The sequence below is a fragment of the Microtus oregoni genome, unplaced genomic scaffold (assembly GCF_018167655.1).
Source record: "Microtus oregoni isolate MIOR12 unplaced genomic scaffold, Mior012 000001F_ref0000356, whole genome shotgun sequence".
NCBI classification, from domain to species: domain Eukaryota; kingdom Metazoa; phylum Chordata; class Mammalia; order Rodentia; family Cricetidae; genus Microtus; species Microtus oregoni.
Genome location: NW_024543060.1, coordinates 4,852,115 through 4,878,152, shown reverse-complemented (window position 1 = coordinate 4,878,152; position 26,038 = coordinate 4,852,115). Strand labels below are relative to the sequence as shown.

Genomic DNA, 26,038 nt, shown 5'->3' with positions numbered 1-26,038 from the left:
GCTTATTGTACCACTGTTCAGAATGGCCAAGTTGTAGAATCAGCTTAGATTTTCATCAACAGATAAACATATAAACAAAATATAGTGCAAGTGCACAGTGAGATTTTATTTAGCTATAAAGAAGGTCATTCTTTTGCAGGAAAGTGAGTGGACCTGCAGATCATCATAGTAAATGGAATAAGGTAGATTCCAAAAGATCACTCTTTTCCCCTCTTATGTAGAGCCTGTAGAGTGTGCGTGCGTGTGTGCATGCGTGCATATGGTCAAAATGTGTATGAGCTGCTTTAGGATCTCAGAGAAGAGCACCATCTACCTCATCATGGACAGTCAGAAGCAGCTTCCCAACAGATGGCACTTCTGCTTTAGAGTTCAGAGGGAATGAATGACAAGGGAACAGCATGCACAGAAACAAGAACAGGCAGATATGTCTCAGTGCCTAGTGTGTATTGGGACTTCTAAGAGATGCAACCATGCTAAGGGTTTAGGTTTCTCTGACAGTGAAGAGGCCGTTGCAAGACTTTGAGAGCTAGGGTAATAAATTCTGGTTTAAATTTTAGAACAGCATGAGAAAGAGTATAATAAAGCTCTTGATTTGGGGTCTTCATGTGAGATGCTGACAAGGAGTTAGGGAATCCATCTTTTGGAATGCACTTTATCCATGAACTCCTGGTGATGTCATTGACATCCTAGCCTCATCCTTTTCGTGACAAACAGACATTATTATAGTACTGTGTCTATATATGACATTCTGTGCATAAAAATAAAGGAAGGCTTTAATTTCTACATCCTAAGAGCATGGAACCTTATAGAAAAGGTGCAATATATATGCATGAAGTAGGGTGATGTGGGTGGGGTCTATTGAAGGCACATAGGACTCTCCCACACCCAGAGCTGGAGAGCAGATCTCAGAGGTTCACGATTACATTGAAACTAAAGTCTAAACAAAGATTTCCATAATCCAAAAGCCATCTCATGAAGACTTCCTTCTGCTTCAGCCAGGCTTCACTGCATGATAGTGCTGTCTGCGACCATCTCAGTATCTCAAGGTACCCTGGCCTGGGTCACAGATTCCAAGTACTCACCTGGATTCTCTACTTGGATAATTATTGATCTCTGTACTATGTACACCTACATTTAAACATCACTTCAAAGAATAAGTAATTGTTAGTTAGATGAGAGGATAGCTGGCAAAGAAGTCAGGAGGTAGAAGTTTGGGGATGAGTGACTAGATTGGTACGTAGGTGACCTGGCAGAGGAGAGCGATGGGGTAAATAATAACGCACTACTGAAACTGCCATTGACTTAATGTAGATGAGTGGTAGTCAATAGTAAAGAGAATCGGTGTGTAAACCATCGCGTTCCCACTGACTCTGCAGTGCCCACATTATATTTTTACAGCAATGGCAAAAGTGACCATCCTGATAATTTGTCTAAAAATCTATAAAACTATGTTTTATATACAATGCTGTATAAAATTTGTATTTTCATATTGTATAGTATATAATCACATTGGTTTAAGTGGCTTTTGAAAGATACAGAAATTTGACAATTCCTACATATATAATTTATATTAAACATTGTAATTAAACTTGTTTTCTGTATAGTTAATTCTTATTTATTCATGAGCAGAGTATGTTTTAGAATTCTGTGGATAGTCATGTTTATCAGATATAATTATACAATGTAATTTTTCCTCTGAAAATGTGTTATTTGGAGGGGGCAGAGATAGTTCAGTCCTAAGGGAAGAGTTCAATCTCAACAGCACACATAAAAATGTCAGGTACAAGGGGCTGGAGAAGTGGCTCAGTTGTTAAGAGCACTGACTGTTCTTCCAGAGGACCTGGGTTCAACTCCCAGCACCCACATGGCAGCTCACAACTGTCTGTAACTCCAGTTCCAGGGGTTCTGGCATCCTCACACATACATGCAGGCAAAATACCAATGTACATAAATTAAAAATAAAGTTTAAGAAATGTTAGGTAGGCCAGGCCGTAGTGGCGCACGCCTTTAATCCCAGCACTTGGGAGGCAGAGGCAGGCGGATCTCTGTGAGTTCGAGACCAGCCTGGTCTACAAAAGCTAGTTCCAGGACAGGCTCCAAAACCACAGAGAAAACCCTGTCTCGAAAAACAAAAAAACAAAACAAAAAAAAAATGTTAGGTACAAATGGCACAGGATTGTAATTCACACTAGAGAAAGATTTTACTTTTATTTATGTGTGTGTATATGTGGGATAGAAGAAGATGTCAGATTTCCTGGAGTTGCAGGCAGTTACAAGCTGCCTGATGTGGGTGCTGGGAACTGAACTCCAGTCCTCTGGAAGGCCCCTTTGTATATTTTAAATGACTGAATGTTCTCTGCTCTCCTTCCTTCCACCCTTTTCCTCTTTTCCTCTCCTCCCTTTCTCTCTTTCCTTTCCCTTCCTGCTTAAACCCAGGGCCTTGCACATGGTAAGCAAGTACTTTACTATTAACTGTCATTCCCAGCCACCCCTTTGTAGTGTGTGTGTGGTGTGTAGTTTGTGCTTGTATATGTATATGTACATGTGTGTATACAATGTATCAACATCGGATGTCCTTTTGATATGGGGTCTCTCACTGAACCTGGAGCTCACGGATTTGGTTAGTCTAGCTGTCACTGGGCTCCAGGAACCTGTGTGTCTCTTCCTCCCCAGCACTAGGGTACTGGTTTACATAGCTTTGCCAGCTCTTGTGAGGTTTCTGGACATTGAACTCGGGTCCTCCTGCTTGCACAGCAGATTCTTTACCTATTGCACCATTTCCCCCGCCTCCCTGTCCCATTTTTTTTGGAGATGGTATCTTGCTACATTGCCTAGGCATGCCTCAAAATTACCAGTCTTCCTGCCTCAGTCTCCCAAGTAGGATTACAGATATGCACCACTACACAGGACTTGTTTTTTTTTTCAATTACTTTCTATCATTACTAGAACATTTGTTTTTTTATTTGCGATATTTATTTGATATTGATATTTAGGAAACTATTGAAAGGTAAAAGTTGGCAAGTCATATTTGATATTAGAGAATCTATTTAGTTTGAAGAACAATAATCATTTTGCAAAGTAGTAATTTTAAAATAGATTCTAACAAGCCCATTATGACATATGTGCATTTGCAAGCATTCCAATTATTCTATCAAAACATACAGTAAAAATGTAAATGTCTCAGCCGGGCAATGGTAGTGCACGCCTTTAATTCCAGCATTCAGATGGCAGAGGCCGGAGGATCTCTGTGAGTTCAAGGCCAGCCTGGTCTACAAGAGCTAGTTTCAGGACAGGTTACAAAGCTACAGAGAAACCCTGTCTCCAAAAAAAAAAAAAAACAAAAAAAAAAAAAAAAAAGGAAATGTCTCTAGGTTCTAAATGTAAAAAAATAAATACATAAATTGAAGTGTTTGGAAACAGAGTAGGGTCTCTTGATGCCCAGGTTGACTTTGAAATTCGTTATGTAGCCAAAGCTGAGGGATCTTTCTGCCTCTGCCTTCCTGTTTCTGTGATTACAAACGTGTGCACCATGCCTGGCTGAAGTGTTTACTTGACGACACAAGCTAGGGTCATTTGGAAAGAGAGACTCTCAGTAAAGAAAATGCCTCCATAGGATTGAACTATAGACAAGCTTGTCAGGCATTTTCTTGATTAATAATTGATTAGGGGAAGGCCTAGTCCACTTTTGGTGGTGCCTCCCAGGCAGGTAGGTGTTGTATAAAAAAGCAGGCTGAGCAAAGGATGAGGAGTAAACCAGCAAGCAGTGTTCTTCCATGGCCCCCACACCAGTTCCTAGCTCTAGTTCCTGCTTTGAGTTCTTGCCCTGATTTCTCTGGATGATGAAATAACCCCCTGATCTTGGTGTTTTATCACAGCAATAAAAATCCTAGATAGCATCTTTATTAATTTTTCCTGTTGCCCGTCTTTGTCTCCTCCATGAGTGAGGAACTAAAGGTGTGTGCCATCGTGTTTGGTCCCTAAAATAGGTTTTTAAATGACTGTTTTCAAAGGACTTCTCTATGTTAAACTCTGAAGTTGAATGAAGATGTCCATTGGCAAGTACTACTATAAAATTGGATGGCCACCTCAGCAGTGTTCATGACATTCTTTCAGATCTTTTAGTTTTACAAATAGCTCACCTTAAGTCATGCCATATTTTAATAGGGTAGGAAAGTGATTTTTTAAAGTGGTAGCTAAGTTTTCAGCTGCTTATAATGATTTATTTTTGATGACTGTTAGGAAGGGAATGAGCTGGACATGGTAGCACACACCTTAAAACCTAGTTCTTGGGAAGCTTAGGCAGGAGGATCTTTATCAATTCAAGGCCAGCCTAGTCTACTTAGTGAGCTCGAGAACAGCCAGAACCACTTAAAGACCTTGCCTCAGAAAGAAAGAAAGAAAGAAAGAAAGAAAGAAAGAAAGAAAGAAAACGCGGGGGTCAGGAGAGGTGAAACTGGGGTCATTACTCCTTTTAAGTTTCATTGCCTGATATGCCCAAAGCCTTACTTTAATCCCCATCACTACAAGCAAAGCAGAGAGACAAAAACCAAAATAGTTTGCAATGTTCTGAGTTTTTTTTTCTTTGTTTTGCGGTGCTAGGGATGAAACCCATGGACTTATATCTAGACCAGCCCTGTACAATTTTGCTGCATCCATCCCTTGCCCTTGGTGTTTGAAGCAGGGTCTTACTGCGTTGCTCAGGCTGGCCTTGAACTCAAAATTCTCGTGTCTTATCATCGTGAGTGCTGATATTATAGGCCTAACAATCATTCCTGGCCCTGTTTACTTTTAGAAACATTATATTTAGGCAAGGCTTGTAGTCCAGGGGCTCTTAATCCTGTGCTGTAAAAGCAAACAAAAGCAATATGTTCATTAAAGTCAACAAGTATGTATACTTAGTTCTCTTTTAATTTTATTTTCCTAAAATGTGTTTTCCAAAAGTTTATGAGTATATGAATAAAAAATATATTAGAAAAGGTGTATGGTGGCACACATCTTTAATCCCAGCACTCGGGAGGCAGGGACAGGAAGATCTCTGTGAATTTGAGGCCAGCCTGGTCTACAAAGCAAGTTCTGGGACAGCCAGGGATACACAGTGAAAGAAACCCTGTCTCGAAAAATAAAACAACAACAACAAAGCATTTTAGAAAAAAATTTCTCGAAGTACTACAGACTAAGACATAAGATATGGTACTTATCCTGAAAGAACTCACTGTTTAGTCAGAAAGATTGGTAAATAAATGCATCAATTAAAAAAAAGTTTAATTGTTTTTCATGGCCTTGACTGGCCAAGAGCTAATAACTTCAAATTCCAGTGGCTGAGGTTGGTTTTTTTCATGGTCATTGTTTTTTGCATCTTTATGTTCTTGCCTCTGGTGTGGTTTGTTGATTGGGATTGTGACAAAAGACAATTTGATCAGCCCCCAGTTGCATTTCTGGGTAGAGTACCTAGAGTAAGCTGTGTAGGCCCAGCTCTGTGTAGAGACCAGCTAGGGGCACAAGGATTTGCTGATGAGAGTATTGTTTACAGGGTGTCAGGATGCAAGTAGCAAGTAGCTATACCTTCTACAAATTACCATCTTCACAGCTTTAGACCCTGAGGAAAAGAGTGAAGATCACTTACAGATTTGACTGATCCGCTGTTAACTAGCACGTCTAGACGCTCTGGGCACAGATGTCACCATCGCTTAGCATCTCCCTCACTGATGTCTGAGTCACTCTTCAGTTCTGTGATTTTGTGTTTCCTCTTCCAACCCTAGTCTTTAGTAACATTGGAGTCTGCACCACTGTTAACTGTAGCTGGTCTGATAGAGTCTGAGGGCAGTGCCTTATTCCCTCTCTTCATGTCTCTGAGTCTGCTATTTGACACATACTGGAGTAAGAACAGTACCTGCACCTAACATAGTTCCAAGTGGGTCAGCCTTGCTTAGTTACCGTTTGCCCCTTTACAGGAAATAAGACCTTCATCCTGAACCTAAGTAGATTCTCTCCGTTAGCCACCTCAGATAATTCTACAGCATTATGAAATCCTGTCATTTATTGCTTTCTCACCGTTGACTTACTGAGCACATCAATTACTAAGGCATTTTAATGAAAATTACTAGTGTTACTCTCTGGTGTGTTCGGTTACTCACTACAGAACCCACTGTCCTATGCAGGTACACTCCCTGCAGCTACCGAGGAGTGGAGGAGAGACTACCTCACGGCAGCATGTCCCGCCTGACAGATCACTCCAGGCACAGCAGCTCTCATCGGCTCAATGAGCAGTCTCGACACAGCAGCACCCGAGACCTCAGTAACAACCCCATGACTCACATCACACACGGCACCAGCATGAACCGTGTTATCGAAGAGGATGGGACCAGTGCTTAGTCTTGTCTATGGTGACAATGTGTGCTATTGGAAAGCAGGTTTTAATCTTTGCCTTCGCATGGCTGGCTCCTGTAACTCGCTGTCTTCCTGCTTTCCCTCAGGCAGAGTGTGCCCACTGAGAAGGTAGAGCTTTGCTTTTTGTATCACATCAAACGTGGAGCGTAAACACAGCCGAAACGTTAAGAGTCATGTCATCACAAAAATAATTCTTTCTAGGTTGTGAAGAGATGATTGTCTGGTAAGCATTTTTATAAACCCACTTATTTTATATCTAGAAAAATCCTATATGTGTGGTGACTGCTTTGTAGTGAACTTTCATATAATATGAACTAGTTGTGAAATGACATTCTGGTAGCTCTGTTAATAAAACAAAGTTTCAGAATTAAAGAATATTTCTATGCAAGGCTTATTTCTCAGATGAATACTAGGACTTTGTAGGTTTGTTTCCACTGGGTGAATAAAAGGAGCCGGTTTTTTTAAGCTGTAGAAGACTGTGATAAGCCAGCAAGGGTATTTAGCTAGTAGATAAAAGTGCCAGAAGAGTCCAGTTGGCCTGTGGGAGGTTCTCTCAAAGTCTCTCACTCTTCCCCAGAGATGTTCAGGATGTGGATTAGCGCTGGAGTAAAGGCAGAGATGAGCATTTCCCTGGAGTCGTATTGTTTTTTCACTTTTGTAAATATTACTTTTATGGGCTATGTTTTTATAATATCCATATGCATGATAGAAAAGTTTTAGTTTGTGACCATCTTTTCCCAGGTAATTGTATTGATTCATAGACAACTTCATGTTCAGACATGTTCTGTGGAGGCATGCAGTAAGATAAGCATCACACATTATAAGGGTTTTTAGTGGTAAAAAATTACAAAATGGCGAAATATTTTCTCTGTATTCGTTGTTGTATTTTTCTACAGTGAGATGTGACCTTGCCAAAGCCATCAGACATTGGTATCCAGGCCCTCCTATAGTGAGCTGATTGTCTGCCCTCAAATTCCTCAGTAGCCAGTTGGCTACCACTTTTGCCCCATATCCCCATTTTCAGTTTCTAAATCACTGTTTACATCTGAAATATATAATCTAAGTCTAAAGTGGTGATTAATTTGGGTTCTTGAAAATCATTGTGGCTAAATGGAGCATGGTTATTCTTTTTGTGAATACCTTTTCATCTTAAAAATATCAAGTAAAAAACACTTGACATTTTATCTTATAAAACTTAAATGGCTTAGGATATGAACTGTGAAGTTTATTGGGTATGAAACTAATCAGAAAGAAAAATTCTGTAAAATGCTAATGTGTTATTCAGAAACAGTGATGCTCAGCCCTGATTGCAGATAAGACTCCCTCTGGGAACTCTTGTTAGCCAGCATCTTTCTCTCGGACGAGAGTTTATGCTTTAAAAACACAAAAGCTTTCCAAGTGATTATTAGCAGCCAGACTTGAAGCCCATTCTCCCAAGCTCGCTGTCCCCAATGATGGGCTGATGGCGTCACATCTGATCATGGGAAGATCCATCCAGACTCAGTGATACACTTTACATTGTTACCTAATATACATACTGTTGTTTCTACTTTATTATCCATTATAAAATGCAGAATTCTCAGCTCTCATCCTTGAAGATTCTTACTGAGTAAGTCAAGGGCAGTAGGAGTTCACAAGTTTGTGTATCTAAAACACCACAGAAGATTCTTAGCAGGGTATCCAAGAATCACATTCAGAAAAAAAAAAATATTCTAGACTCTGGAGAGAGAGGCATGGCTTTGCCATATGCTAGCTTTCAACTTTGAACAAGTCAGCCTCCTTGAGCCTAGCTCCCCTTGTTTGAAAATGAAGAATGAAGATGAATATCTACTCTACCTACCTCACTAAGTTATCAGATTAAGATCAAATGAAAACAACCACATGGAAGCTCTTTGAAACTGTGAAGCATTGTGGAACATGAGATTAAGGTTTCTGAGAACTTAGAGCTTTATTAGAGGTCTACTGTAGTACATTTCTTGACACATGTTTAATTCATGTGTACGCTTCTTTCACCCTTTAAAGTTAAGAGTTCCCACCTGACAGAAGAGCCAGTTTTCTGGTCGTCATGACTTATTTGTGTCATGCTGCTTCTTCAAAGCATATATCAGTAGACATTACCCATTCTTCATAAGACACATTTGAGCACGTACCCCAAATGGTTTCTCTTCCTCTGACCTCCTGTCTTTCTCCTTGGAACTGGAGTTACCACTCAGAGAGGCCTGAAGTTTCTTATAACGATAGTCAGTAAACCTTTCCTTAAGCCTTACAAGGCACAGCTGATAACTTGTCTATAAATAAGCCAGTAACTCAGGAAGCTTCTGCTTGAGAAGCTCTATAGAACAGCATGAGCAAACCACAACAAATATCCACAAACAAAAACAGGAAGTTAAGACAGAAATACCAGTTTGAGCTCAAAGATGTCGTCGTCTGCCACCATCTGCATAATACCAATTGCCAAGTGTTAATTGGGTGTCTTTTCCAGTGAGCCAAGTGTAGACAGTGACGTGAACATTGCTATAAAAGTCTTACCTTTGTGCTTCCAGATAGTGTGTGTATTTGCATCTCCTCTAAGCTGGTGGTGATGTGTATGTGAATGTTGTTGGCCTACAGTCAGCTTCAACAAGTACCATTGTTCACTTGTTCTATACAATCTGCATAGTATTGTTAGTGTTAAGTAACACTGTTCAGTTTGGGTCATGTTCTTTATGTGCTCCATGTTAGGAATCTTTTTTTTTTTTAAAAGACTGTTGAAGAACTATAGCAGAACAGTGATTTCAAATCTTTACCTGTTTAAATTGACTTGAACAAGTCTGGACAGTTTTTACCATATGGGTAACTTTAATTTCTGTTCTGATTGGCATATGTTAATACTTAGTGTTTTCTTTGTTCAGTTGACCACCAAGAAAATGATAGTTCCCTCTAAAGTATTAATATGTTATCAAAAGTGTTCTGAAAAGTACTTTGATTTTAGCAATATTGTTTTATTCATGATTGGGCAAAAGATCCAAGGCAATATTAAGCTCAAAACAGTAATTTGTTTCAGAGGCAATGGATGAATAACAATTAGCACAGGACTTCGTACAGCATAAGCTTTTCAGTAAATGTTTAATGAACAGCTAACTCATAACACTAATGTGGACCATAACAGTTGTTTATATATGTTTGTGATTTTTTTTTAAATCTGTGTAAAATAAGAATTCTTGGATTTCACACAGAAACACAGGAAATAGAAGTTTTCTAGAACCTAGGTTTATACATAAACTCATGATTCTTTTAAACTTCTTTTAGACTTTTTGTAACCAGTTAAAATGAGAAAAGCTTGGGTTTGGAGAAATGGATGGTTCCGTGCTTTAGTTCGCTGCTCTTCCAAAGGACCAGAGATCAGTTCCTGGCACCCTCGTCAGGCCTCTGTGGGGCTCCAGGATGAATAAGGCTCTCCTCTGGCTGCCTTTGACACCAACACACTGTAGCAGGCACACATGTACACATAAATTCAAAGTAGAGTAATTTATTTTTTTCTGAGACAAGGTTTCTCTGCCTCCTGAATGCTGGGATTAAAGGTGTGTATCACCACCACTCAGCTTGATTATAAAATCTAAAAGAACCTAGAAAAACTGAGTAGAATTTTTCTGTTTCATCATTACTTTTTGATTGCCTCCTCACATTCATTGAACAAGGGTAGCTGTCACATTGCCTCAGAAAAGTGATAGCCTGTTTTAAAATATCAGGATTGGGATTTAGCTCAGCAATAGACAGGACCCTGGGTTCACTTCCAGCCTTGAAAACAAAACTCACAAAATATTGTTAGAGATAAATGTGATTTGTTATTATAAATTTGTCCTGGCTTTGCAGAAAATATTAGCATAAATTCCTTAATTATCGCTAATAGGGCCAGTGAGATGACTCAGCAAGCACAGGCGCTTGCTGCCAAGTCTGATGTTGAGTTCCAGCTGAGATTCATATGATGGAAAAAGAGGGTATCGGATCCCCTGAAAGTGCAGTTACAGAGGATTGTGAGCCAGTATGTGGGTGCTGGGACTCTAACCCCAGCCCTCTGAAAGACCAGCCAGTGTTCCTAACCACCAACCCATCCAGTTACTTTAGAGATCATTTTCTTTGCTCTGACTGTCTATATCGGATATAATGTCTTGAATGCTTTGGACTGTAGATTTACAGTGCACCATTGGGTTTGAAGTCTGGCGAGTACATAACATTAGAAAGTAGATTAGGTTGGTGTGCTGGTTTCTAGTGTTTTGTTTTTTAACTATGACAACTTTGTAGCCCCCACCCACATTGGTTCTGGTGAACAAGCCTAAGGCCTTGCATATGCTGGGCAGTCATCCTACCACTCAGCTTCTGGTAGCGTTTCCTTAGCTATACTTGATTCCTTGTCTTAGGGCTTTCACTGGCTTACAGTAACTAAATTAGTTGCTTCAGTCTTTCACCCAAAGATTCCTGTTATACCCCTCATAACGACATTTTAGTCATTTTTAGTTAAGAAACACAAGGGAGCCCAAGGCAGGAGGATCACAGGCTTCAGACCTGATTTAGACCTCCTGTCCATATTGTAGTGGTCCCTAGGGTCATATCACTTAGTAACAAAACAGACATGTGATTGGGTGAGTGCATGCTACGATGTTGCAAAGTGACCCAGTTGCCTAGCAACACATTTCTCAAATGTAGCCTGCCATTAACCATGACTATTATAATTTTTTAAATTGTCTCTCAAAACAACACATTTATTTTCAGGTTTCCTGCTAGGTCCTTGTTGTTGTAGATATTGAATCTGAAGTTCAGTTTCAGTGAATATTTGGAGGATTTATTGTGAGAAGATGTAAGAAAAACCAAGTAACCCTAGAGTGGTTTATAGTTATTCATCTTGTAGTATTCTGTTTGTTTAGCTGTTTCTTCTACCCTCAGCTTTGGAAAGCTGGCAAATTGCTTCCCTCAGCTCTGTCTCAGATCATTTTCCAGAACTAATCCTGTCAGCAGAAATATTTACTATGAAATCTTTTTTTTTCTTTTTTTCTTTTGTAAGAGAAAATCTACACAGTAGGTTTTTACATTGAGCTGAAATGAAGATGCCTTGAAAATAATGTAAGTGTGAAAATATTTAAGTTTGGTGGCACACACTGGAATCCCAGTCTTTGAGAGGTGAAGACAGAAGGATTATAAGTTTAAGGCCATCCTGGGCTGCGTGGTAAAATCTAGGCCAACCTGAGCTACATAGTGAGGCTGTATCTCAAAAACCAGGTAGAGAGGAGAAAAGTGTTCAGTGTCGGGAAGTTCTCTCATCAATGGGTATTATTTCTTATATATTTTAGCCATGGATTGAAATAAATCTGAATTCTTTTTCATTTATCCTTTTATAGTATTCCAACTTTCCCCAAACCCTCCAGCTTCTCATGTTTTATGTTTTATTATTTCCACTAGTACTAGGTCCTTGTGTATACTAGGCAAGTGCTCTAACTCACCAGGTTTTGGTCTTTTGTATCAAGTATCAAGACTTCCCATTTAGTCCAGACTAGCCTAAAACTTGCAGTCTTGCTGCCTGGGCCTCCTACTCAAGATTGCAGGCATGAGCCACCCATCACATAAGACTTTTCATGTGCTTAACTTTTATTTTTCCCTCCCTCCCTTCCTTTTTGATGTGTGTGAGTGTGTGGTACTAATGATTGAACCCGGGGTTTTCCTACACTATCCAAACCTTCTACCGCTAAAGTGTATCCCCAGTTTTTCCAACTTTTAATTCCAGCTTCAAACAACTTTTCTACTTTTCTTTTCAATTTCTGGATTTTGTTCTTGAGTTTTGTTTTGTTTCATCGTGACAAAGATACCATCATCAATCACTCCTCCTCCTCTCCCTCACTCACAACTCCGAGCAGTACATCGGCTTATTTGTTTGTAGGGACTATTATAAAAGTTAATTCTTCAAAATTAAATTTTTAAATTAAGAAATTGTTTTCAAGCTCAGCATGTTGATGCATGTCTGTAATCCTAGCACTTAGGAGGCTAACTAAGGCCAGAGGATTGCCAGGAGTTCATGGCCAACTCGAGCTACATGACAAGACCCTGTTTCCAAGACAAGAAAAGACTGTCTGATATTTTAATCTGATGGTCATTTTGGCAGATTCCTTATATGAAGATGTGTTGTGATTAATAGTTATTTCATTTTCTGGAATACAGAATATCTAAATCCCATATTTATTTTATGAGCTGGCTCTTACTTTCTTGTCTCCGCCATCCATCTCAAGGTTCTTGCGGTCTAACAAGTTGGAAAATATTCTTCAAAACCTGTGAAATTACTGACTTCAGGGTAAAAAAAAAAAATAACCACATGTTAGCAATTTCACAACCAAACAATAAGATATTTAGAACAGATAGGTTAACTTTTCATCCCAGCTCTTCTCAGGCTATAAGAACAGGAGACTACATAAGCTCTTAGGTCACCTGAAGAGCTGCTTCTTCGGCATGTTGCTGAATTCATGTTCTTAAAGATATTTTGTCATTTTGAAGCAAATGCCTTTAAGAACACTTAAGTTACATAAAGTTTTCACTAAGTTTAATTTTCAAGCTTTTATAAGCTAACACAGTGTCATAATGTCAAAGGAATAATCAATAAATACCTTTTAGAGGCAGAATAATCCCCCGGAGTGATATATACTCTATTTTTGCTAAATACTGAATTTTATTCCCATGATGGACACTCTAAAATAATGAATGCCATGTTACACAGTCAACACATTTTCTGTAAGCTTTCATTTAAAGATTTTCTTTATACTTACATTTCTGGTTATAAGAACAAAAATATATGAATATAAACATACATGCAAGAATATGAAACTCTCCTTTAATCCCAGCACTCGGGAGGCAGAGGCAGGCGGATCTCTGTGAGTTCAAGGCCAGCCTAGTCTACAAGAGCTAGTTCCAGGACAGGAACCAAAGCTACAGAGAAACCCTGTCTCAAAAAAAATAAAAAATAAATAAATATATATATATATATATATATATATATATATATATATGAAACTCTCATTCAGGAAATCCCCAGTTTTATGATCCAAAAAGTATTGCCGGGCAGTGGTGGCTCACGCCTTTAATCCCAGCACTCGGGAGGCAGAGGCAGGCGGATCTCTGTGAGTTCGAGGCCAGCCTGGTCTACAAGAGCTAGTTCCAGGACAGGCCCAAAGCTACAGAGAAACCCTGTCTCGGGAAAAAAAAAAAAAGTATAAATTAGGTTGTTTCAGACTCAGACTAAATTGTCCCATATTGTTGTGAATAGTTAAGATTACTGGTAGAAATTGTTGTTCAGTGCCCAGCATACTCTGGAGTTGCCTGGGTGCCCTCAGTTTTGGTGCATTCTTAGGCTAGAGAAAGTCACTTGGATTCCAGTACAGACCTGGTACACTTCTTCCTAGGTGATCCCCTCAAGCGATGCCCTGACTGAGCCCCACTCTATCTGATCTGTCCTCAAATACACAGCCTGAAATCTCTCTACTTCCCTCCTCGTCCCTGCTGTTCCAGTCAAGATGTCCAAGTACTTCAATTGTCAGGAAGAAGGAAACTTAGACAGTCCATATTAAATTGTTAGTGACTATATTCCTGTTATTTTGATTAAAGAGAAGTTTGCATTAACAACAAACACTTCAATCTTGGCAGCTCTATTCAATGATGGGAAATTTATAGGTAAACACTGTCCGTGCCTGCTCAACAAAAGACTTTCCCTATTTTTATTAACAATTTTCCATGGGATGTGAAGGCAGGAAAATACCCCTTTTTCATTATTCCAAAACTTACTTTTAAGTAACTGATACTTAGCAATTTAGTTTTTAAAATACTGTTCTGAATCAAATTGCTGAGTCGATTCTAAATTCTAAAACTAACCTTGTTTTATCGCATAAACATCTAGTTGGAAAGTGTTTGTGATGAAGATTTGTATCTTGTGGCATTAGTTCTTGTTTCTTCTCCATACGTTGGCTAACACTGCTGATGTCCAGATGAGTGGACATTCGCTGTGGTGGGGTCTGTGTAGGGCGAGCACACCCCGCTCGAGCATGGGCTGTACTTCACGGTGGCCGGGTGTGCTCTGCGCTCTACTGTTGTAGATTTATTTTGTTTACAGTAGACTGATGTCAGTTTTGTAAATGTTTTTCTTAGCACTTTAACTGTGAGTGTAAAAACTGATTTTAAATGTAGTGGCTGTATATTTTGGTTATAAACTGGAAATTTTTAATAAAACTAAATAATTTGTTCTCTTTTCTGTCGTTAGTATATTATTGAGTATAATTTCCTATGTCATCGTCCAGTCTCAGTCTAACAGATTTTACTACTTCTTTAAAAGTTAGATTTCCAAGAGCTGGAGAGATGACCCTGCGGTGAAAAGTACCGGCTGCTCTTGCAGAGGGCACAGGTTCAGTTCCCAGCAAACATGTGGAATGCACAACCATCTGTAACGCCAGTTTCAGAGGCTCCAACCCCCTCTCTGACCTCTGTGGTCACTGCGTATGCGTATGGTACACAGGCATACATGCAGGCAGAACACCCATACACATGCAACTAAATATAGCTTTGAAAAATAAGCTCCATAATTCTTTTTTACAGTATTTCTATTTATGATTGTGTGAGCAACATTAGCCTGGGATTTAGAAATATATAAACACACAATGTCTATTGGAAGAATGATCTGTGATAACCATTCAATTCCGATAAGTGAATTTAAGTATTTAGCCAACAAAAGTAGAAGAACAGATAGCAAGCAGAGAAACATCTATAGTGGTATTTTATTTGTGTTATAATAAATAAAGCTTGCCTGGAGGTCAGAGGGCAAAGCAGCCATACTAGTTAGTCATACAGGCCAGGGTGGTGGCACACTCGGAAGGAAGCTGCGATGGATCTCTGTTAGTTCAGGGCCACCCTTGGCTACACAAGATTGAATCTGACTAAAAGAAAAACAGCTCACACAAAGGTAATCCCAGCAATAGGGAGGTGGAGACAGGAGCAATATGCCTGGGCAGAGAGAAGAATGTCGGAGGAAGAGACAGGAGCTCAGTGGAATGTGGGGTGTGGAGTCTTCAGAATTTGTGGATCTTGCCCATTTTCAGTCTGAGATAGAGGTTAGAGTCGGTGGCTGGTTGCTTTGCTTTTCTGATCTTCAGGCTGAACCCCAATATCTGTTTCTGGGTTTTTATTATTTATGCTACAGACATCAGTGTGGGAGCTTACAGCATCCAGCAGAAATGACAGTGGAGGTCTTGCATCACGAGGTGTTCTCAATGAAGAGACAAGCAGAGCTGTCTCTCCATGGCAGTACATGAAGTTTACCAGTGCAGTTTATATTACACTATCTATCACAGTGCAGTTTATATTACACTGTCTATCACCGTGCAGTTTATATTACACTGTCTATCACAGTGCAGTTTATATTACACTATCACAGTGCAGTTTATATTACACTGTCTCTATCACAGTGCAGTTTATATTACACTGTCTATCACAGTGCAGTTTATATTACACTGTCTCTATCACAGTGCAGTTTATATTACACTGTCTATCACAGTGCAGTTTATATTACACTGTCTCTATCACAGTGCAGTTTATATTACACTATCTATCACAGTGCAGTTTATATTACACTATCTCTATCACAGTGCAGTTTATATTACACTATCACAGTGCAGTTTATATTACACTATCACCCTGCAGTTTATATTACACTGTCTATCACAGTGCAGTTTATATTACACTGTCTATCACAGTGCAGTTTATATTACACTGTCTATCACAGTGCAGTTTATATTACACTGTCTATCACAGTGCAGTTTATATTACACTATCACAGTGCAGTTTATATTACACTGTCTCTATCACAGTGCAGTTTATATTACACTGTCTCTATCATAGTGCAGTTTATATTACACTATCTATCATGTGCCTCATGAAGTCTTGAGTTCATATCCTGAAGAAATTTTCTTTGTTTATTCCCCAAATAGCTTATACCAACACATAAACTGAGCGGGAAAATACACCAGACCTGTCTCCTAGGTAACCAGGTGAATGGTGTTTTGTCACGTCTGCATCTACCTGTCTGCTGTGTATGTAGCTGTCACGTAGGCTTGAATCAGCATCTCTAGACGGCATCCTCCAAATTACAAAGAAAGGAGCAACAACATCCTGACCCTTTTTTAGGGCAGAGACAGCCTGTCTGCAAGGCTATGTGACCACCTCAGGTGAGGCCTATGGCTTCAGAGTGAACACCTTAAATTTAGCAAACATAAAACACTTAATAAAAAAAATAATAAATAATAAACACTCCATCGTAAGTGTTTTGTTTAGAAGTGAACTGATGGGATATTAAGAATTACTGGTTTCACATGCCTGGTGCACAGCAGAAAGTCAAATGGGCTGGAGAGATGGCTCGGCGGTTAAGAGCACTGGCTGCTCTCCCAGAAGACCCGGGTTCAATTCCCTGCACCCACATGGCAACTCACAACTGTTTGTAACTCCAGTTCCAGGGGATCTGACACTCTCACACAGACAGAAATGCTGGCAAAACACCAATACACATAAAATAAAAATAATTAAAAAAAATACAGCGTTTCAACAACAGATAAATATACATACCTACATAGTTATTGAATGGACAGTTAGAGCTCTCAATCATTGAAAAGCGTTTCAAAGTAAATTTAGAATTAAAAGGACAGAGAGGAGAACACAGTGTGCAACCCTTTGCTGATTCAATAAAACCCGAGGTGGGTGGCTATTCTGTGATAGTCACGTCAGAGGTGTTTGGCGAAGGACAACTACAGGAAGTTGCAGGGAGAACAGGGCAAGTCTTGCTTGCAGAAACGGTTTGGATCTAGGAAGTCTTCCTAGGAAAGAATTCTCCTGTAGCTGTAAAACAGAACCAATGGCAAAGGGACATTTTACACTCAACTTACAGGAAGCCTTTCATCACAAAGTGGAACCAAGGCCTTGCGGAGCAGTGGGACACTGACATCATCCAATCCAAGGCTGGGAGGCAGTTGAACTTTAGGATTTCATTTTTTTTTAATATTTATTTATTATGTATACAATATTCTGTCTGTGTGTATGTCTGCAGGCCAGAAGAGGGCACCAGACCTCATTACAGATGGTTGTGAGCCACCATGTGGTTGCCGGGAATTGAACTCAGGACCTTTGGAAGAGCAGGCAATGCTCTTAACCACTGAGCCATCTCTCCAGCCCCTAGGATTTCATTTTTAAATAGAACTCACCTGTGACTGCTGGGCAGGTGCCATGCTAATCTCTTTACTGTTCTGATTTTAGTGTGTTCCTGAAATGAGTACAGACCTGTGATTTCTTTTTAAGACTGGTACTGTGGGCTGGGCGGTGGTGGCATATACCTTTAATCCCAGCACTCGGGAGGCAGAGGCAGGCTGATCTCTGGGAGTTCGAGGCCAGCCTGGTCTACAAGAGCTAGTTCCGGGATGGGCACCAAAGCTACAGAGAAACCCTGTCTCGAAAAACCAAAAAAAAAAGAGAGAGAGAGAGACTGGTACTTAGGTGGCCTGGAACCATGTAGACCAGGCTGGCATCAAATTCACAGAGATTCTCCCACTACTGTCTTCCGCATGTGAGATTGGATCTTATGATTTCTAAGGTCTCTTTTAACTACCAGAGGGACCTTACGTCATGGTTTGCCTTCCCGTGTTTGAAAACAAATCCACAGAAGAAATTATCCACTTATGAGAAAACTGTTGGGTGTGTTTCTCAACCAGTATTTACTGAGCCTCTATTATACTGCAATAGATACAACAATGAGCAAAGGTACATATAATGTCTACACTGATAAAAATAAGAGAGAAAATAATATGATAGAAGGTATTGTAATAGAAACTGCACTTTATTTCTGTCTCCTCCACGCCAGTTAAGAGAGAGGATTTATGTTGGGATCTGGTCTAGAGAAGTAATTTATGGTCCGGGCTAGAACTGGGCCCTAACAGGAGAGGTGAGAAGGTTTGTTTTTGTGTATGTTTTATGTTGTTTGCTGGTTAACGTTGCCAGCGCTGGTCACTGGTAGAATGAGCACCATCACACAGCATGTGCTAGAAGCACACAGGTTCATGTACACAAGCTTCTTCTTTCCCAAACGAAACTATTGGGCTAAGCCAATGGCTTTTAGCTGTGGGATCCTTTCATCAAATAATATAGTTGTTAAAATTACTAAGTTCAGGCTCTGGAGAAATGTCTGTCGTTCCAAACAACCCAAGTTTAGTTCCCAGTGCTCACACTGGGCAGCTTATGACCACTAGTAACTTAAGCCCTCTCTCTTCCCACCCCCCCTCCAATAAATCTATTTTAAATACACTAAATCCAGTGGGTGTGGTGGTGGCGCACACCTTTAATCCCTGCATTTGGGAAGCAGAGGCAGGTGGATCCCTGTGAGTTTGAGGCCAGATTAGTCTACAAATTCCAGGATAGCCAGAGCTGCTAAACAGAGAAACCCTGTCCCGGGGGGGGGGGGGGGGGGGGGGGGGGGAATGACTACATCCAACCGGTTGTGGCCATACATATCTGTTGTTAGAGGCCAGCCTGGGTAGCAGACATAGCAAGGCTCCAATTGTAGTGATAATTCTTGTTTATGTTTGAACAAATAAAGCTCACTTGAAGATCAGAGTGCAGAACCAAGCCACTAGAGGCCAAGCAGTGGCGGCACATACCTTAAATCCCAGGACTCGGGAGACAAGGGCTGACGTACCTCTTTTAGTTCAAGGCCCTTCTGGGCTACACAAAATTGATCCAGTCTAAAAGAAAAACAGAGCTCACACAAAGGTGATCCTAGCATTTGAGATTATATGCCTTTAATCCCAGCACTATGTAGGTGGAGAAAGGAGTGATACGGCCAAGCAGAGAGAGGATGTAAGGCAGGAAGAGACCATCTGAGGAGCAGTCTGAGGACAGCATCCCCCCTTTGGTCTGAGCATTGGCAGAGGTAAGAACTCCAGTGGCTGCCGCTCTGCTTCTCTGATCCTTCAGCTTTCATCCCCTGATAGCTGACTATGAGTTTTTATTATTAAAACCAATTAGAATTCGTGTTACACCTAATTCCCCCAAAACTATAATTGTTTGCACCTTGACTGTGATAGTACCCACTCAGGTCTACCTATGAGACACTATATAGATATGCGTATATACCTGAGAGAATAATTCTATAAGGAAGAAATCTGAGTAAGACAGATTGTAGCTATCAAACTGTTGTGCCCAGACTCTTGGCCCCCAGAGAGACCACCAGGGATCCAGGACGTGGATGCAGAAGCAAGGTTTATTCCAAAGCACAGTATGAGCCTAGGCAAGGAACTCATCCAGCATACTCAACGCAGTGAGGGCTGGAGGAGCTCCCTTCCAGAGATTACAGGACATTTTTTATAGACAATCTTGCAAGACGACCAGTTCTCACCTAATTTGCATACCCAGACCTAATTGAGGACAGCAAATGATTACAAAAGGGCATAAAATTCAATAAGCATGATATCATTATGCAAATGAAGTATGAACATAAGTGTGTTCTCAGTTGGTGCGTTCCTATCTGTCCTTGGGGCATGAGGATGAAACATACTATGGACAGTTTAATTGGTCAGTTCTTGGCTATCCGTGAGGCAATGCTCTCCCAGTTGTTATCAGCTCCTGGCCCTTGTCACGTATGAAGTGTGTTAGCCTAGCCTAGACAGCGGGATTCAGGCAGAAAACAATTAGGTCACTCTGACCGGTTTTTCATTTCTCTCGAAACCAGTTTTCCTGGTTTGATATTGTGTTGTGTTTATGAAAGAAATGTTGCCGTTGGGAGAAATTGGGTGTAGCTATTGTGGTGTCTTGGGTGTAGCTATTGTGGTGTCTTGAATAAAAATAGCTCCCTAGACTCAGGGAGTGTCACTATTAGAAGTGGCCTTGTTGGAGGAAGTGTGTCACTGGGGTGGGCTTTGCCGTCTCCAATGCTCAAGCCAGGGCCAGTGTCTTGCTCTTCCTGCTGCCTGCTGATCCAGCTGTAGCACTCTGAGCTGCAGCACCACATCTGCCTGCATGCCATGCCGCCATGCTTCCTGCAGTGACGATAAAGGGACTAACCCTCTGAAACCGCAAGCAAGCGCCAATCAAATGCTTTCTTTCGCTTTTCTTTCTTTTGCCTTGGTCATGGAGTCTCTTCACAGCTATAGGAACTCTAAGATAAATATCATTTTTTTAAATTGCATTTAAACCTATAATTATCTCAAAATGAACGCTCCAGCCGCACTGTTTTTGTTTGTCGTTGTTATAGAATTCCACATATTGAGATTACAGATCTGAAGCACCACACCTGGCTCTAAAATTTTCTAAGTACTAAATTAAGATGATTTCTAGATGTTTTCTAAAATCTTCTGATTTATTTTTTACTTTTTTCCTGCAGTTGATTTAAAGAATATGTTAGCAGTTGTTATATAGGGGTCTGATCCATTCTTATTGACCCTCCAAATTTTAATGTTCTCAGAAGAAAACTAGACTCTGCTAATATATTTTGCACAAAGAAAGTAGCCCTCGGCAGCGCATGCCTGCCTCCTGCTTCATCTAAGTCTCTCAGAAAGAGCAATTCAGGATTCAGATTGCACAGCAGCCCCGACTCTGGCAGACTGACACCCTCATACACACTCAGAGGATGCCTGGCCTGTCGTCCCCAGGACCTGTAAACATTCTGCTGATTTGGCAAAGGGACTATTCTGGTTTGCTTTTCTGCTGCAGTGATAAAAGTCATGACCTAAAACAACCTGAAGGGGAAGGAGTTCATTTCTGCTTACAGGTTACAGTTCCTCATCACAGGAAGTCAGGGCAAGAATTTAGCCCAGAAACCAGGGAGGAACGCTGCTTACCGGCTTGCCCCCATCCCACGCTCACATTTAGCAACTTTTTTTTTAAAGATTTATTTATTTATTATGTATACAGTATTCTGTTTGCATGTATGCCCGCATGCCAGAGGAGGGCACCATATCTCATTACAGATGGTTGTGAGCCACCATGTGGTTGCTGGGAATTGAACTCAGGACCTCTGGAAGAGCAGCCAGTGCTCTTAACCACTGAGCCATCTCTCCAGCCCCTAGCAACTTTTTTTTAATGCTGCCTAAGCCTGCCTGCCCAGGACGACTCACGGGGCTGGATCCCTGTACATCAACTAGTAGTAATAGTAATAATAATAATAAATTTTTAAAAACTAAAAAAAGACCTACAGACATGTCTATGGGCCATTGTGATGGAGACAGTTATTCCACTGAGGTTTCTGTCTCCCAGGTCCAGCACATTGACAACCAAGATTAGCCATTGCAGGGGCTTTGTGGAAATGATTAGGGAGACTGTCCCAGATTATCAGTGGGGTCCCAATCTAGTCACATGATTTGGTTAAAAAAAAAGTCAAATGTTTTTGGCCTTGATTGTGAAGAGGGATGAAAAAGATGCCACACTACAAGGACTTACTCTGCCGTCTCTGGCTTTTAAGGTGGACGAAAGATGCCACAGTGGATACAGTGGCCACTCAGAGGCGGAGGCAGCTCTCAGTGACAGTCAGCAAGAACAAAGTAAGCCCCACCCTCCTCTCCAAAAAGGAACTGCTGGCACCTTAAATTTAAGCCCCTGAGACCTCCAACTTCAGAGCTACAGAACTGTAGGATAGCTGACCTGTGTTGTTCAACCCTGTAGTGGGAATTATTTGTTAGAAGAGCAATAAAAAATGAATATATGGAACCTCACATTTGCATGTCTGCAAACTGTAGGCAATTAAATGAGTATTGGGAAGTGGCCCAAGGAATCCATTAAAACTCGAACAGTTCATAGAGCTGGCCGGTGATGTTGGCTGTTGACAGGATGGAGATTCAGTAAGGGCAGCCTGTCCCCTGTGCCTTTCGGGGGGACGTTCCGCCATTTCTTTTTGTTTGTTTGTTTTTCGAGACAGGGTTTCTCTGTGGAGCCCTGGCTGTCCCAGAACTTGCTTTGTAGACCAGGATGGCCTCGAGCTCACAGAGATCTGCCTGCTTCTGCCTCCCGAGTGCTGGGATTAAAGGCATGTGCCACCACTACCCGGCTTTCCCCCATTTTCTAAACCTGTTTTCTTTCCATTTATTTTCATACCTTGAGACTTCCATTCTTAATACTCTCTCCCCCTCCCAAACCATTCCATTTCCTCTGTTCATCTAACCAGGCATGTGTTTGCATCGACCCTGCGTTGCCACCAGCAAATGTGGCCATGTAAGAAGATGTCAGGCCTTAGGAAAATACTGAGATTTTCAAGTATGCCAAGGATTGGAATACTTAGGGAACGTAGCTCTGTTACCTGATCTCTGTGTGCTCCTGGGACGTAGTCACAAAAGAGAATTATATGTGAAGCCATTTAATTTAAAAGGCAAAATCCCCAAAGTCAGGCGCTCAAAAGTGTTTTTGAAATATTTGGACATGGGGAGCTCTTGGCTAAGGTCCCTAATGAGTCACCGTCATCTGCGCTGCAACAGAGACTTAACAGTGGATCTTTGGCATGGCTTTGGAGGTTGTTCAAGTCTACCATCACACACACCATTAGATGAACTGCTACGTAATAATAAATGCACTAGAAATATCCTAGCAGGGCCCGGGAAGTGTATCAACAGATCATAGATATTTTAGGAATTTTTTGACAGCAGACTTGTTGGAAAAGTGTTTGCTAAATATGGGACATAAATGCACGCACTGTGTCTGGAGGCAGCTTCTGCTTTCCCATATGTCCAGGAGAGAAGTTGGTCTCTGGCAACAGATTGGACATGGTTGAGCCTGTTTGAAGGAACTGTGGGTGATGCACGCGCCCCTCAGTCACCCGCTGAGTGCAGTCCGCGTGAGCCTTGGTCATAAAGACAGAGATAAGTCCCAGGGTGAGGACGAGCATTTCTGAAAGTTCTTGAGGCCACATGGCTCCGGGAAATTGCTTTCTTCCTGGAGCCATTACTGTAGTATTAAAGTTAATTAGCAAGTCTGGAGGTACTCAAGCAAACTAAATCCTTCCCATCTAATAAAAACCCTTCCTTCTCCCGTTCGCTGATAGGAGCTATTTTGCAGACAAGACAATCAACTGGGAGTCTGTTTTAGATGTCAGAGTTGTAAGTTTTAGAGTGAAGGGTCATTATTTATATTGTTTTTCTTGTCAATTGGTGGAAATTATTTTAGGAAATGTTTCAAGTCTCTAGGACCATCCAGTAACTTTCTTTCTTTCATTTAGTACTCATTTGTTTGCAGTAATGTAGTCATCTCCTCTGGCTGTGACAAAAAAAAAAGTTACTTCCCCCCCCCCCACACTCAACCTTGCTCAGCCCCTAAGGGATACCTCAGCCAGGTTCTTCTGTTCGTTGGGTGAACGAAGATCATCACCCAAGACTCTTTTGAGGAAGAGATTTATTTGGGAAGGAGGAGTCCAGGAGAGTGGCCGCCCCTGCCAGGGAGGGAGAGCACAGCCAGCAACTGAACAGGCAGAGGAGCTTACGTAGGGCTTCTTAGGCGGAGTTTTCCCAGGGAGAAGTTTTTCTGTTGCTCCGGGATTGGTTAGTTTAGTTGGTCAGGGACAGAGTTGACTGATTTCAGGGCCAAACTGTGTTTCTTTCACTGAGTCTTTTTAGCTTTTTTGCTCCATTTTCAGGGCTAAGGTATATTTCTTTCACTGGCTCTGGTTCTAGGGCCCAAAATGTGTTTCTTTGGTTCTGGTTTCAGAGTTTGGATGTTTTCCTTTGGTTCGGGTTCAGGGCTGGAAGTATTTCTTTCACTGGTTCGGGGTGGGTTTCTTTAGCTGGCTGTGGGTTCGGAGCCAGAGTGGGTTTCTCTCGATGACCCTTTTACCCTACAGGGCCTGGATGTATACCAAAGAAAGTCAGTTGAGCAGGATCAGGGGAGCAAGGCAGTAAAGCAGGGCTCCTTCATGATCTGGGCTTCAGTTTCTCCCTCCCGCCCCCTTGTCTTGGCTTTCCTAGATGATGGGCTGTAGAGTGTAAGATGAAGTTAACCCTTTGCTTCCCCAGGTTGCTTTTGGTCAGGGCTGGATCCCAGCGACAGGCAAACAAGCTGGAGCGCCTTCCTTTCTCTCCTGCCGCTGACTCTGCTCTTGGTGTCTCTAGGGCTATTGTAGTTTATGTCATGATCCATTGTCTCTAGGCTCTGGTTTCCCTGGGCTGGGAGCTCCCAACAAGCTGTTGTCCTCGGGAGAGTTCACAACAGTTTTGTGCAGCGTGATTAGTCAATTATCATCAATAAAAACCATGAGTCAGATATTGGGGTTAAAACCTGGAAGAGCAGAGAACTCGGAGCAGCTGCCAGTTGTTCCTTCCTCTCTCATTCCTCTATTCAAAAAACCCCACCGCATCACTTCCGGTCTCCACCTCCCAAGTGCTGGGATTAAAGGGTGAACCAGTGACGGAGCTAGCTCTGCCCTCTGATCTCCAGGCAAGCTTTGTAAAGTGTGTGGCGTGGCTTGGGAACAGGGGTCCGTGAGGGGACACTCTGGGGTTTGATTTTAATTTAAGTCATTTCTAAGATGGCAGGTCAAGAATCTGAATAAGAGGCAGACCGAGCAAGGTAGCACAGAGGAGGTGGACCCTGAAGTGCTGAGGACAAGGGTTGGAGCTGTTGACCGAAGAAAGCAGAACCAGGAGCTATACTCTCCGGTGAGCGAAGGAGGGTGGCCGAGTAGTAAGAACTGGTGGGCATGACAGGAGGGGGAGGAGAATGTGCCGGAGGATTGGTGCAGGAACGGGGCGCATGGCCCCTGCTCTCGACTGGTAGACGCTCAGGAATTTATTTTACTGAAGTTCTCGATGTTAAAGAGACGGAGGCATTAAAATGCTATTAGATAAGAGGTGCAGGTAAAATGTCCCTTTCTACTTGAGAAAGAGCCCTCTTCTCCATTAGCTTATCAGCGTGGGTTAATTCACAGATCGGCATCTGTGTTTCTAAATGGGCGAGGTACAGGTAGGGTATTTGGTAAGGCCAATGAATCTGTGTTATAGCCTGGGAGCTTGAAATGGGCAATGCCTTGAGAAGGCGCTTAATCTACCTGAGTCTGAGACTACATCACCCTGGACCAACTTAATCCAGACCCTAAGCGGGGACTCCTGCTGTCTTTCCTACCTTCTGGTTTGCTTTTCTGTGGTGCTTGTTCCCATCACTTAGTACCCAGTCTGTAAACGTCATGGCTTGTATTGTTCCTTCCCTCTCCCTAGCCGTCCCTACAGCTAAAGAAATGGCTGATTCAGCACCGATGGCAACGTCTATAGAGGCAGAGTAATTCTCTTCGAAAGAGTTCCTGGACTGGGGGAGGCCTTACACCCCTAAGCCCAGGTGCAGGAGTTAATCCCCGAGACAAGTGCAGGGAGAAAGAGAGGCTGTGGTGTGTCCAGTGACCACCGAGCAGAGTTGCAGACCCTCTGCTTCTGAGCTAACTTCAGGAGCAGAAGAGGGCTGAGGGAATCGCGGGGTTTCAGGTGGAGTGTAGGGCTAATGGAGGATAGAGATAGGCTGAGAAAAGGGGGGACCTTCCCCGGCTTCCCTGGGAATAGGCGGTAGTACCCAGGAACTAGGTCACTTTTCTCACCTCTCCTGTCCAGTCATGGCTGCTGGATAAGATAGCTTAGCCTTGGAGCAGGGA

At 41.7% G+C, this 26,038-nt stretch overlaps 1 protein-coding gene across 2 annotated transcripts in view; it reads left to right on the top strand.

The window, feature by feature from the left end:
* The window catches only part of Fzd3 (frizzled class receptor 3), a 70,812-nt gene extending 57,547 nt beyond the window's left edge, over positions 1-13,265 (top strand). Inside the window, exons 7-8 of one of the 2 annotated variants that reach the window (XM_041668174.1) lie at positions 2,437-2,449; positions 6,159-13,265. In XM_041668174.1, coding sequence (XP_041524108.1) covers positions 2,437-2,449; positions 6,159-6,263 — 118 coding nt within the window. In that variant the 3' untranslated portion in view covers positions 6,264-13,265. The remainder of the gene's footprint in view (positions 1-2,436; positions 2,450-6,158) is intronic. The other variant, XM_041668167.1, reaches the window with a different exon arrangement.
* The last annotated feature ends 12,773 nt before the right edge of the window (positions 13,266-26,038 follow it).